Here is a 14,298-nt window from a genome sequence, read left to right on the forward strand (position 1 = left end):
AACAATTACAGTGAACTTTCTTTTAAAGTTCCTATCAGTAAAACAAGTTGGTATACATCAGCTTGAATTTTTTATCACGACAGAATTGGCCACAGTGGTTAAATCTATAAAAATACCAATATGTATTATACACCATCACAACGTTGATACAATAATACTAATCACCAATAACATGAGAGAAAAGGTCCGGTTTATCAAAACGTCTTAATTTTAAGCTGGATATCACAGCTAAAAGTGAAATAAAAACCAAAATACTGCAATAATAGGATATGATCTGAAGCACCTGATAAGGGGATCCAGGTACCAATTTTTATTCAACCAATAAATTTGAGGTTACTTCAGTAATTTGGAGACCAATAATAATAATAATAATAATAATAATAATAATGATAATATAATTATATAATTTCTTCAAAAATTATGCACAAACAGTAAAGTCTTGTGAATGAATGTCTTAAATACTGGACAATAATCAAAAGAGGTACTTTCTTTTGGAAAAGTACAGAAAATATAAATTTTTTCAACACAAAACGTCATTCCATGAATCATGTCTAACCCTTGGATAGCTTTTACAGAAATCCAGATAGAAATATTCACAATATATAAATGTTGTGAGAGATTTTAACAAAACTCATAATAACAACTGCAACAGGTTTAAGTCTAAATTGAAATGGGAATGTAATGAATAAAATTAATATACATGTGCAAATATATATAAATAAATACAGTACAGTATATACAAGCTTATATGTGTATATATATATATATATATATATATATATATATATATATATATATATATATATATATAGTATATATTAATATATATTTATAACTATATAGATATATATACATCTATATGTGTAACTATATATTATATATATATTGTAATATTTATCTATAATGTATATATCTATATATAATATATTATATATTAAATATATTATATATATATATACATATGATATATATATATAGATATATATACTATATAGAAGCGAGATTGGGAAGCTTAGGAAAGAAATGTATGGGAGGGATGAACCAAGACTGTGAATAAAAAATTACAAGAAAAAATACATAACAATAAATAGGTAATTAATAATAACAACGTACAGCCCTACTGAGGAAGCCAACCACTTGGAGACCTAACCTCACAGGGTTACAAGTGGCAGAGTCTTGGTCCACAATGTTAAAAGATGTCAAGTGAAGATGATACAATGTGTGTCGTATGCAAAAAAGTCACTGAATAGATTTTTTCTATTATTATTATTAAAGTCTATCGCAGCAGGAACGGGTGTTAAGAAAGCAGGAGGTATAGGTCCGGAGTATATCCTTCAGTCCTGCACACCAAAAAAAAAAAAGAGCAAATATAAATGTATAAGAATTTATATTTGTAATTTGGATTTACATTTATGTGTGAATTTATGTAGTGAACGAAAAACTCTTTCAAATACCTTGAAATCTTTCCTAAGGTTGCTCTGAACCGTGATATCATATACAAGTCATTAATACTTTAGTACTTTGTTAATGCATAAATCATATCTAGTATTAGCCAATATAAAAATGAAGCAAACTGAATGCCCATGTATATATATTATATAATATATATATATATATATATATATATATATATATATATATATAGATATATATAATATATAATTATATATATTATATATATATATATATTATATATATATATATATATTAGACTGGTAATTCGTTCTTAGGCGCGAAGATATGATAATTCAATTGTATTCCACATAGGAAAATGAAAATGGTTTATCTCAGAAAACGCCCAACAGTTTCGTCCTCCAATGGAGCTATTCTTGGAGCGTTTATTAAGGAAAATAATATACGCTCCAGGAAAAGGTCCATTTGGGGGACGAAACTGTTTTGGGCATTTTCTGAGATAAACCATTTTCATTTTCCTATCTGGAATACAATTGAATACATACATATATATATATATATATATAATATATTAATATAATATATAGATATATACTCTATTTATATATTATATATATATATATCCTTATTTAATATAATATAATATCACTACCTCCTTTTTTTTTTTTACCTCTCACTGACGTCCTACAACAGCTCAGGACTGGAAATACCCCAGGACCTATCCTCAATATTGTATCCTACCATCTGCAACTGTAGTCCCGCAGCTCCTTAGATCAGCCAAAGGACACAAGGACACTGATGAAGACAAAGGAGCGACTACATGCGAAAGATTTGTCCCGGAGGAACCTTTCAAAATATCCTTTCTTCGTTTCTCGCCAGGAAAGGTATCAGAAAGACGCCTTTTCTTCTTACATATGAAAGCCTACTTTGGAAGGTTTCCTTCCGAAAAAAAACTTTCACACGTAATCCCAGGCCACTAATTTCTCTCTCTCTCGACGCTATTCAAAAAAAGCGAGATGGTTTGTTGTTTTTCTTAAAAAAATTGATGTCTAGAATCACAACCTTATTGTTTTGTAGATGTTCCTGCAGAAGAGGAAAAATCGTAATTAACTACGGTACTTCAAACCCAAATGGGTTTACTATATTAGAGGTCTTCCACGATGAGTTAACTGCCGAATGACCCCGTCCCTCCTCTCTGAGGTCGGGAGTCACTGACCTGACGATGTCAAAAGCCGTAGAATGGAATCTGGAACTATGCGTGCTGTCTCTAGGGATCTAGAATACTGTAAAATGACTAGTTTATTGTTCCTCAAGCTTCTATATATCTTGGTGAATTGAGACTTCCGATGTCAACCTAAAGCCAAGAAGATAAATTCTCGTAAAGTTGATCAATCCGATGACTTTTTTTTTTAAGCCTTGAAATTGAAATTTCGTTACAAAAAGCATCCCTGAATATGTGTTTTTCCAACTCTGAGATGGTCCTTTACAATCTGAAGTCCATTATGCAAAGGGAACAGCGTCTCGCCCAATTCACAAGCATGGCACAGCAAATGTGGCCGAAATTAACTGGGATCTCATAATAAATGAATTCATACAACGTACGAGAAAACATATCAGAATGACCTACGTCCGGAATAATTATTAAGCTTCCAAATGTTGCCTGACAGGAAAAAGCTCAAAAGATTTTAGAAGCAGACTTGAAGCCTTTTTTTTTTTTTTTAATCTTTTAAAAGAATTTTCTTCATCAACCACTTCAGCTTCCAGTCTGCGAGTCTTTCGTCAAGAATTATTATTGTTCTCTGACAGTGGTACTCTCTTGAATAATACTTTTTTATTTATTTATTTATTTCCAACTATCTCTGGTAGATGTCCCTTAACCTTCCATTTTGTTTTTTTCCAGTTCGAAATGAAAGCAGTACTGCGATTTTCTGAAGATCTCGCCCTCCACAGAAAACTGAATGGAGGACGTTTGTCATCTACGAACTTCTGGTTACATTATCATCTATCAAGTTCTGGATATACTATCAGTTATCAACTCCTGGATATAATAAGGCTTTGACGATTATCTGCGAAAACGTTCAGCTGAAAACAGGAAGCATCTCTCCCCTTTTCGGAGAGTTTGTGGAACCGAGGGCTACAGAGGAACCGACAGCCCTAAAAGAGCTGCTGTTACGTATTGTCTGGGATGCGTGCTGCGTTCACCGGGGGTTCCTTGTTGAACAGCACCACCAAGGCTTCTAAGGACTGCCGGACCTGCAAAAGAGAGGACGTGACTTAGATCGTAGGACACTACCACAGGATATCACACTCGAGTTCTCGTGTTACAGAATGCTCAAACATTTTCATGTTTACAGTAGGCGCACGTGACAGTATACCACCAAAAGCATGATTACCTAGAGTAGGGGTTCCCAAATCAGGGGTCACAGACTAATCATGGGGTCTGTGGGGTACCCCCCAGGGAATGGTAGTACAAAACATCAAATGAGGGAGTACGGGGTATCATGTTAAATTCAGTGTTTGGTACAGTAACAGTTACGAGTAATAGTCTCATTGAGAGAAGAAAAATAAAATAAATGATAAATAATAATTGTTTTGAGTATGTGTATAGTTTTATATATATATATAATATCTATATCTATATATTATATATATATATATATACATTATATATATATATATTACTTATTGGGGTCGCAAGAGTGAAAGTGCTGAATGGGGTCGTACTATAAAAAACCTGGGAACTCCTTAACCAAGAGCATATTTTATTGACAAAACTTTGAACTTCAGACATATCTCTCTTGGACCTCCTCGTGGGTCGAATTTCAAAGTGCATGACTTAAAAAAGAGTGTTGTACCTGAGTGCTAGTGCTTACCGTGGCAATATGCTTCAACTGTATACTAAGGGTCTTTTCAATTTCCGACGAGGCTGCAGCGTGTAATCGCTGCTGCATCTGAAGAACCTCCTCGTACATGCCATCGCTGTCGAATTTTATCAAATTAGTAAATAAATAAATAAAATATATAAAGAGCTTTCATGGTAAACTTGTAGGACTCTAAACTGCTCTCCTTCATAGTATGTTTTCCAATGCAATGTAAGAACGACTATACACGTTTTTTTTTCATCTGTCCACGCGCCTGTGGTGTTAGCGTATGGTAACACTGCGTCCCGGGCATAGATAGTTACATTCAGCTTACATTCAACAATAATAACAATATCCTATTTCGAATATTAACGGTGTAATTCGCATACAGTAAAATATTAAAACACTTTTCAGGTGCAAATGTACACCCGGATATAATTCTATTTACCTAAAACTTTAAAACTTACACATAGCGTAAGTATCTAAAGCCCGGGACGCAGTGTTACCATACGCAAACACCACAATCGGGTGGACAGATGAAAAAAAAACAGAGTATAGTCTCTCATTTCTTGAACAATCAGTAATGCAACAATTCTGTTTCCAACTAAAGGAACTTGTTGCTCTCAATATTGAATTTCAAATAATTAACTCAAATCATGAGCAAATTAATTGGACAAACCTGAGACTTGTGAATCATGAAAAATAGTCACAGATCAGTCTCAGAATTAAAAAAAAAAGAAAAAAAAAACAAGAATAGCAGATATACTAAGAGTCTAAAATTGAAAATTAAATGTTGACGAAAGGTCCCCGAACCTGCCGTCTCCCCCCCCCCCCCCCCCCCCCCCCCCCCCCCCCGTCTCTCTCTCTCTCTCTCTCTCTCTCTCTCTCTCTCTCTCTCTCTCTCTCTCTTCTCCAGTTAAGAAGACCAAGATTCTAAAATGCAAAATTAAACGGTGACAAATAATCCATTCTCTCTCTCTCTCTCTCTCTCTCTCTCTCTCTCTCTCTCTCGTATAAGAAAGACCAAGATTCTAAAAAAATGCAAAATTAAATGTTGATGAAAGTTTCTCTCTCTCTCTCTCTAGTTATGAAAGACCATAATCTCTCTCTCTCTCTCTCTCTCTCTCTCTCTCTCTCTCTCTCTCTGAAAGGAAACTCCTTCCACTTACTACTCGTCGTACTTCTCGAGTCCCAGCTGCTGGCTGAGGACATCCACCCTGTGCAGCATGAAGGCAGCAGACGCGAACAGCATCAGAAGCAGCAGTGTGGAGATCAGGAGCAGGAGAGAAGTCCTCGGGAGGCTCCAGATCTCCCTCATGGCGTCTCCTATGAGCCTCAAAGGAATACTGCCCATCCTACAACAGGCTGCCGAAGGATTAAGGATGTCTTGGTGAGTTCGCTGTTATGGCTAGGTCAAATGTACAGGGTGTCCATAAAGTCCCAGTACCATTCTGATTAATAAATACTTGTCATGGTACTGGGACTTTATGGACACCCTGTATTGTTTACGAAATGATGACATCTTATCTATTTTCATTTCTTGGCCATAGGATTGTTACTATAGTAGATTCACATCAACCGTGCATCTGATGTCTAGGCCCTTACGACGCTCCTGATTGGCTGTTGATAAGCCAATCACAGGGCTGGAAACTTTGTCTCTCGAGAGAGTTCACATAGGCAGGATGTATGTTCCACCTCAACCTTGGGATACTTTTGAAAGACAGATCCCTCAGGAGAGGTGGAACATACATCCTGCCTATGTCAACTCTCTCGAGAGACTGAGAGCTTCCAGCCCTGTGATTGGCTTATCAACAGCCAATCAGTAGCGTCGTAAGGGACTGGCCTATAGACATCAGATGCACGGTTGATGTGAATATGCTATAGTTCTAATATATTGTTTACATTTTTCATAAAGACCGGGGAACAAATATGGTATCCTAGTTATATATTTTAACTAACATCCCAACTGGAAAGTGACTTATGAGAATACAAGGTGTGATCCGACCTCCAGCTTACTCAGGGTGCGTGCTCAAATCTACAGTCGAATACAGCGTTGTTTCACCAACGAAAATTAAAATATATACACTATATTTTAGTAGAAATAATTTCTCTGTACTGTTTAATAGGCCCATTATTTTTAGATTTTCATTCTGATAAATAAATCATAAATATCCTATCCTAAAATTCTTGTATCTTTTAACTCAAAGCGAAACACCTTTTCTAGACCCTTTTAAAAGGGTTTCCTGCCGCCCAAACAAGAACAACAACAGCAAGAACTAACAAACACACACACACAAAAAAAAACAAAGTAGTTTGCAGGCCTACACCCCTCGCAAGCGAAATACAGGGTGTCCATAAAGTCCCAGTACCATTATAAGTATTTATCGTTTGTAACGTAATGGGACTTTATGGACACCCTGTATAACGAACTAAAAAAGAAAGAAAAAAAAAAGCTCACTTTTGACAAGCGTCCCCTCCGTCAGCCACCCAAGCAGGCCCCTGCCTTCGCTCTCGCTGGACTCCAGGCTACTCTTCGTCGCCGTCAGGCTGTCGCGTCGCAGCGACACAGCCGCCACTTCGTTGATACTAGCGAGGGCTATGGTGTTCCCTGCTCCCCCCACCCCCGCCCCCGCCGCCGAGCCGACGATATTCGGACTGGTCAGCAACGTCGAGGTGAGAGCGGAAGCCACAACAGCCGCGGAGGAAGAAGAGGACGAGGTCAGAGCCGCCGGGGGGGAAGAGGTGGCCAACGTCGGGGGGCAGGAGTCCCTGGAGGTCCACGGCACCGCCGGGGAGCTGGCGACGACGCCCGTGAGGGTGGTGATGGCGGCGCTGGCTAAGTAGCTTCTTCTCCCTCCTGCTCCTCCTCCGGCGCCACCGTCGGGTTGGTCCTCGTCGGCGAAGCTCTCGCCGCTGCCCGACCCCGAGTCGTCGCAGTCGTCCTCGACGGCCTAGGAGGGAGAGAGAGAGAGAGGGGGGGAGAGAGAGAGGCGGGGGAGGTGTCGTTAAGTTCTTATTCTCATTAAATTCTATTCTTATTAAGTTATAATTAAATTCTTATTCTCGTTAAATTTTCATTCTTATTAAGTAATAATGAAATGATCACTCTCGTTAAATTCTCATATTCTTATTCTAATTAAATTTTCATTCTCAATTGATTCTTAAAAATTTAGCCATCACTTACAATTCTAACTTGATCTAGTAAGTTTTCCAACGATTCTGTGTATTCATTAGTTTAATCTTCAATTAAACTTCCGTTCTTGGTACTTAATTCAGACAACGAATTTAAATATAACGGAACACGTAACATTAAGAATTATCTGTCAAATTTCGTTAATTCCGTCACCCACCAGAATTAGGTTTGACTAGAGCTGGTTCACTTAAGGTGGATGCTTGGAAGAGCCCTATGCTTACAAGACGTTTATTTGGCGACAGCTGATTGGCTGGGAGCGGGAGGTAGGCAGCTCCCAGCCAATCAACGCACGCCAAACAAACGTCTCGTAGGCATGGGGCTCACCCATGAATCTACCTTAAGTGAACCAGCTATAGTGACTGTCATGCATTGACTTCTTCCAAGCTGACTGATCTCGCGAACTTCCAACTTCCCCTTTCAAATTTAGCAGCTGATGATAAGTCAACGGGAGTCGGCGGTCTATGGAAATTTCACCCCTGAAGTGACCACAGAATCGGTCTAACTTTGCGACAACATAACCAGCTATGTAGTACCACTTGACTCACCAACGGAACTCCTGTAGGTGGCTCGCTGTCGCTGTCCTGGATCATCTGGGCCTTTTTCCACAGGTGGGTCATCAGCTTGTAGGTGGAGTCCCTTGAGAGGAGGGAGCCGAAGACGTAGCTCTTGCCATCGATCGTCTGCAGGCCCACGGCGTTCGGGATGATCTTGGCCGTTCTCTCCTTCTGGACGCTGGCGACTTGGCTGATGGGAATCAGCAACTGGAATCGAAGAAGAAGAAGCAGAGACGTGAATACTGAGGTCCGGGAGAGAGAGAGAGAGAGAGAGAGAGAGAGAGAGAGAGAGAGAGAGAGAGAGAGAGAGAGAAATGAAATCAGAATAAGCGAAGACAAGGAAACCTAGATTATGAAAGTAATAGCTGTGGTAAAAGACTCCAGGAAAAGGTGGAGAGAGAGAGAGAGAGAGAAGAGGAGGAGAAGAGAGAGAGAGAGAGAGAGAGAGAGAGAGAGAGATCAAAATAGGCTAAGATAAGGAAACTAAGATTATGAAAGTAATAGCTGTGATACAAGCCTTCATGAAAAAGGTGGAGAGAGAGAGAGAGAGAGAGAGAGAGAGAGAGAGAGAGAGAGAGAGAGAGAGAGAGAGCTGTAAAGTAAGGAAGTACGAGAACATCTTGACAGTATTTTGAAAAAAAGTACTGCCAAGTTCTTTTCTGTTGATGCTATCTCCTGTAGAAACTGTTAACATTTATCAATAACAAACTTTAACGTTACGAAGAAATGAATAACTTGATGTCATATAAAATAAAGTTCTCTCCTAGTTCAATAAAAATGTCCTGACGTAAAAATAACAGCTTTCGTTAATGAAAGTGTCCTAGGATGAAAAATAATCCCCACAAGTCTTGACATTAGAAAAGCAATGTCAAGCACATGACAAATTATTTCATGGATTTTATGATTAATATACTTGTCTCTGCTTAGCCTTACAAGCAGAAAAACTAAGGGAAGTTAAGAATGGAAAGAATACAGCAAAGGCAACGCTTTTATGTTGAAGTTCTGACTGGAACTTCTAAGATACTGAAAAGGGATAAATATTCCCAAGTGTAATATTTAAATACGTCAAAATCTGATATTACCGTGTTACTATTGAGTAATTCAAGGAGTGTTATAACTTTGTTCTTCTCAAAACATTCTCACTATACTATAAATTATATTTTATTAAGAGGCGTAGACTAGAAGAAGAAGAAGAATAGTAAATAACAATACAACATAAGAGGTTCTTCATACCATATACATACACAGTACAAACAGATATTTACAAATACCGAATGTATTTGTAATTATACCCACACCTGCATTAAGTTCATTTCTTACAAACCTGATCGACATATCGTGCGTGGTCATGTTGTCACAAACAAAGGCTTAAATATACTGAAGGTATCGGGAACAATTTACAAAACCCATAATTTCATTACAAGTGCATGCAGTTAATATAGTACGCACCAGACCGATATGGCGTGCGTGGTATTAAAAATAACTTTTGGTTATGAACGTGGACTATGTATATATACTATACGTAGTATATACGGGAAAGAGTAAAAATCTTTTCTCTCTCTCTCTCTCTCTCTCTCTCTCTCTCTCTCTCTCTCTCTCTCTCTCTGGTCCGTGAACGTTAACTATCTATTATTTATAGACCAAAACGATAACACGAACCCTTTAAAATCTCTCTCTCTCTCTCTCTCTCTCTCTCTCTCTCTCTCTCTCTCTCTCTCTCGTGGTATAAAACATAACTTTTGTTCATGAACGTTAACTATATATTTGTAGACCAAAACAATAACACGAACCCTTAAAAATATCTCTCTCTCTCTCTCTCTCTCTCTCTCTCTCTCTCTCTCTCTCCAGAGGAAAAGAGTACACGGCATGGTCAAGGATTTTACTGCTCAAGTTCATCAATAACTCGCTCGTTATCAGCCAATACACCGGCCACCTACCCCAACCTGTTAGCTATGAGTCCCGAGCTCACCTGTTCTGATATATCAGCACGGGGGCCAACACACCTACTAGTAATTGGTCTGCAAGTTGGGGAGGTTCGTCAGACCGAAGTGGTCTGGCCCTCCTTCAAATCTAGCGAGAATCTACTACAGGACAGAGTGCTCTAGAAAACGTATAGTCTTCGCCCTATTGATTTTCCTCGATGGTCAAAGCCATATTTCGTGTCGTGAAATATCTGCACTGCATTTATGCGCGTGCATATCGCCTTTGTTAAATGCGTTATTGTACCAAGGCTTCTTACTTCATTACATTCACAATTAACAAATAATTTTTCGCAATAAATTTCAGGCAATTGATATTTTCAATATTGCATTGTATGACAGCGTCATAATTAATCACAATATCACACTTAACCTATCTATTTGTCTCAGAATAAAATATTGGAAATTTGTACGTCAGGAAATTCGCAAAATAATTAATATAAAAACAGATTTTGCATTTATATTCACCAAAGACCACCAGTGATAAATTACAGTCATAATACTTAAGTCTGAATTTCAAGGGTCCTTTGCACGAAATCTTGACCAAGACAACACCTTCTTTCTTAGCTGTCTCCTGAGTCTACCTTAGTTTCACCAGACATTGAGCTGATTAAAACAGCTCTCCTAGGGCTGGTCCGAAGGATTAGATATTTTTTTTACGTGTCAAGGAACCAACTGGTTACTTAGCAACGGGACCTACCTACAGCTTATTGTGGGATCCGAACCACATTATATCGACTGATGAATGTCTAACCACCAGAAATACATTCCTCTGGTTCGACATTTTGGCAGAGCGGAGAATAGAACTTCGGACTACCGAATCGATAGGCGAGCACTTAACCCACTCGTCCAACGAGGGAGCTATTTCTACCTCACGATAGATAAAAAGAATAATTCTGCTTGAATTTGATAGAATTACATTTACGTTTACGATGACGCCAGGGTTTACATAACGACGAGAAACGGTGATTTGGGACTTTGGGAGTGAAATCATGGAGAACATTTCTTTAAAAATGGTATTGTAACCCGCATATCTGCTAATGGCTTTTAGTTTTTTATATAAAGGTTTTTCAAGGTTTAGCAGTCTTTATGGAACTACTAAATTTTACCGTTAAGTATTAAACACACCTGGAAATTTATACAAAAACATTCAACTGATTTTTAAGGACCAGAGAAAATATGTTTTCTTATTTATTCATTTTTTTTGGGCTTTGAATTTTTTGTTCCTCCTTCACGGTCCTGTTGTGTATCGTTTGCAAAAGAATTGGTACTCAAAATGCTAATAATTCATGAGAATCATGAAGTATTGCTAGAAAAAGCAACATACACGGACCAGGCCAATACACCCAGTGAGCAAAAATACATAAATAATAAATTCTTGCAACCAGCAGGCTTTGCAGGACTACATAAAAGAGATACCACGCAGCTACAGTTAGAATCAACACTGCACACAAATCATGTATTATACGCTACTAGTAGCAAGCCCGGCGGCGTTCAGCGTTCGAGTGGCGAGGCAGAAAAACGTTTGGACAGCTGGTTGGCCAAAGAACTCGGCTTTATAAACTGCAGTCTGAAAATTGTTCGTACTAATAATGGAGCATATATTGCAAGCGATAACTAAAACGCTTTTTTTTTAACGAATACATACGCACATACATATGTATTCATACACATTCATATAGTATATACTACAAATACAAACTTAAATAATAAAAAAATGACTAGATATATCTAATTCCTCAATCACATGACAACGATGAGGAAACGATAAGATGGCCATACAAGAAGTAAATGCTCCAAGGTCAGGAACGGAGAGAGAGAGAGAGAGAGAGAGATCGATACACCACACACTACGAGCGTTGTCGCTCCAGTACCAGACACAGAAATACGAGTAGAATTATGGTGTTCAACAATACAATTTCGAGATCCGCGGAGCCATTAACGAACGAGGTGTTTTTTACTAACCTGCATCACCATTAATCATTAATATCATAATGTGTTTTTTTACGGTTCTTTGATTAATTTAAGGGGCAGTAAAACATATTAACTTGGATGTAAGCTTGAAACTTAAGAATAATTGACGCTGTTTAATATATGCTAGTAATATCTACACCTACAAATGAACGTTGATGATCCTAGACCTATAAAAGGCCGTTGATAAACCCAGACCTACAAATGACTATTGATAATACTAGACCTAATGACCGTCGATAATCCTAGACCTATAAATGGCCGTTGATAAATCTAGAACTCCAAATGACCGTTGATAACCAGACTATAAATGGCCGTTGATAATCCTAGACCTACAAATGACAGTTGATAAACCTAGACCTAAAAATGAACGTTGATAAACCTAGACCTACAAATGACCTTTGATAAACTTAGACCTACGAATGACTGTTGATAATGTTTCGAAGCTGATTTGAAAACGGCCCATAGCTTTAGACCTATGTAGTAAATCCACAGTAACCTACGCATACCCACGGCACATACTGCGTGTCATACGGATAAAAGTCAGGCTGAAGTCGCCGTGTGACACCGTGTCAGGCTTAAAATAGGTAACTCTCGCGAAATGGCACACGTTTTGAGTGGCAGCGTCTGTCATATGAGAGTCATGTGAAACATACTAGGGTTTTGTTTCATTTTGTGCTGGGAAACAGAAGCGAGGAAATAAAAGTTGATTTCTGTACAAAATATTACAGATAAGACTTATTTTACAGTTTACTATAATGTCTGGAGAGAGAGAGAGAGAGAGAGAGAGAGAGAGAGAGAGAGAGAGAGAGAGAGAGAGAGAGATTAACGTTCGTTGCCTTAAAAAACATTGTATCTCTTCTTATCTAAATATTATTTTATGTAATATTTGCAGTTAGTACATTTGGAGGGTTGAATATACAATAAATATTTACATATAAATTAGTAATATATATATATATATATATATATGTATATATATATACGTATATATATATATATGTATATATATATATATATATATATATATATATATATATATATATATATATATATATATATATATAATATAACACCAATACTATTTACAGCTTATCAAATTGCCATCTGCAGAAAAAAAACTTGATTAACCAAGTAATTCGCTGAGCAATTTTAGGCCATTACACCAACGAACTTAATTGGCAGTAATACTGAGAAAACCATTCAATTAAAATGACTAATGACGACAGACAAAAGTATAAAAGTAATTACTGGGTCAGTATAGTATTACAGAGAGTATGGACCTAGTCCTATATTACAGGTTGCAAAGATGATTACGACGAAGATTGGTAAGATAATTGGTTAAGATAATTTAGTAAGCAAACTTGTACAGTATCTAGTTCCAAGGTGGATGACCTTACAGGTCAAAGTTCAACATATGCAATTGCAAAAATTACATATTAGAAGCACATCAACAGAGTAAAATCACCTTATTGACTAATCAAGGAGTCTGGAATCTATAAAATATGTTTTCTAATATGTGATCTCTTCTTTCTGCATTTTCTTATTACCATCCTTTACTTCTTTCAATAATAATAATAATAATAATAATAATAATAATAATAATAATAATAATAATGAATAATTAATAATAATAATAATAATAATACAGTTTTATGAAAATAATGGCTATTTCAGCCAAGTTTTTTTTATTTTTGTATAGAGTTTTTCTCAAAAAGGGTCCTCTTCCAGCAAATAATAATAAATAATAATAATAATAATAATAATAATAATAATAATAATAATAATAATAATAATAATAAATAATAATAACAACAACAACAAACATTAATCTTCTGTATAATAATATCATAATAATAATAATAATAATAATATATAATAATAATAATAATAATACAGTTTTATTGAAAATAATGGCTATTTCAGCCAAGTTTATTTTGTATAGAAGTTTCTCAAAAGGTCCTCTTCCAGCAAATAATAATAATAATAATAATAATAATATAATAATAATAATAATAAAAACAACAAACATTGCCATCGAAACTCAAGTGTTTAACTTATATAAACAATTTATATTCTCAAATAACGTATCTGTTTACCGTCAATACAACAACAAACATTACCACACCTTTCCTCTCAAGAAAATGGATGACCGATGGCAATTGTATTAAGTCATCGATCTCTGTAAATGAAATCGATCAACTGGTTCCATCCTGTGCAATTAGGAAAATGAGAATCTAAAATGCGCATGCGACAGTGTGTGTGTGTGTGTGTGTGTGTGTGTGTGTGTGTGTGTGTGTGTGTATGTGTTTTTTTTTTTTTTTTAA

At 36.6% G+C, this 14,298-nt stretch overlaps 1 protein-coding gene across 4 annotated transcripts in view; it reads right to left on the reverse strand.

Moving 5' to 3' along the window:
- Nucleotides 1-3,137: 3,137 nt before the first annotated feature.
- LOC135209569 (protein Aster-A-like) overlaps nucleotides 3,138-14,298 on the reverse strand; it is a 241,158-nt gene continuing 229,997 nt past the window's right edge. For all 4 annotated transcript variants that reach the window (XM_064242236.1, XM_064242237.1, XM_064242235.1 and 1 more), the window contains 5 exons: nucleotides 8,013-8,228; nucleotides 6,733-7,225; nucleotides 5,444-5,639; nucleotides 4,287-4,392; nucleotides 3,138-3,666 (listed from right to left, as the gene is read on the reverse strand). In XM_064242236.1, the coding sequence (XP_064098306.1) occupies nucleotides 3,583-3,666; nucleotides 4,287-4,392; nucleotides 5,444-5,639; nucleotides 6,733-7,225; nucleotides 8,013-8,228 (1,095 nt within the window). In that variant the 3' untranslated portion in view covers nucleotides 3,138-3,582. The remainder of the gene's footprint in view (nucleotides 3,667-4,286; nucleotides 4,393-5,443; nucleotides 5,640-6,732; nucleotides 7,226-8,012; nucleotides 8,229-14,298) is intronic.

Source organism: Macrobrachium nipponense, chromosome 38 (genome assembly GCF_015104395.2).
Source record: "Macrobrachium nipponense isolate FS-2020 chromosome 38, ASM1510439v2, whole genome shotgun sequence".
In the NCBI taxonomy this organism is placed as follows: Eukaryota; Metazoa; Arthropoda; class Malacostraca; order Decapoda; family Palaemonidae; genus Macrobrachium; species Macrobrachium nipponense.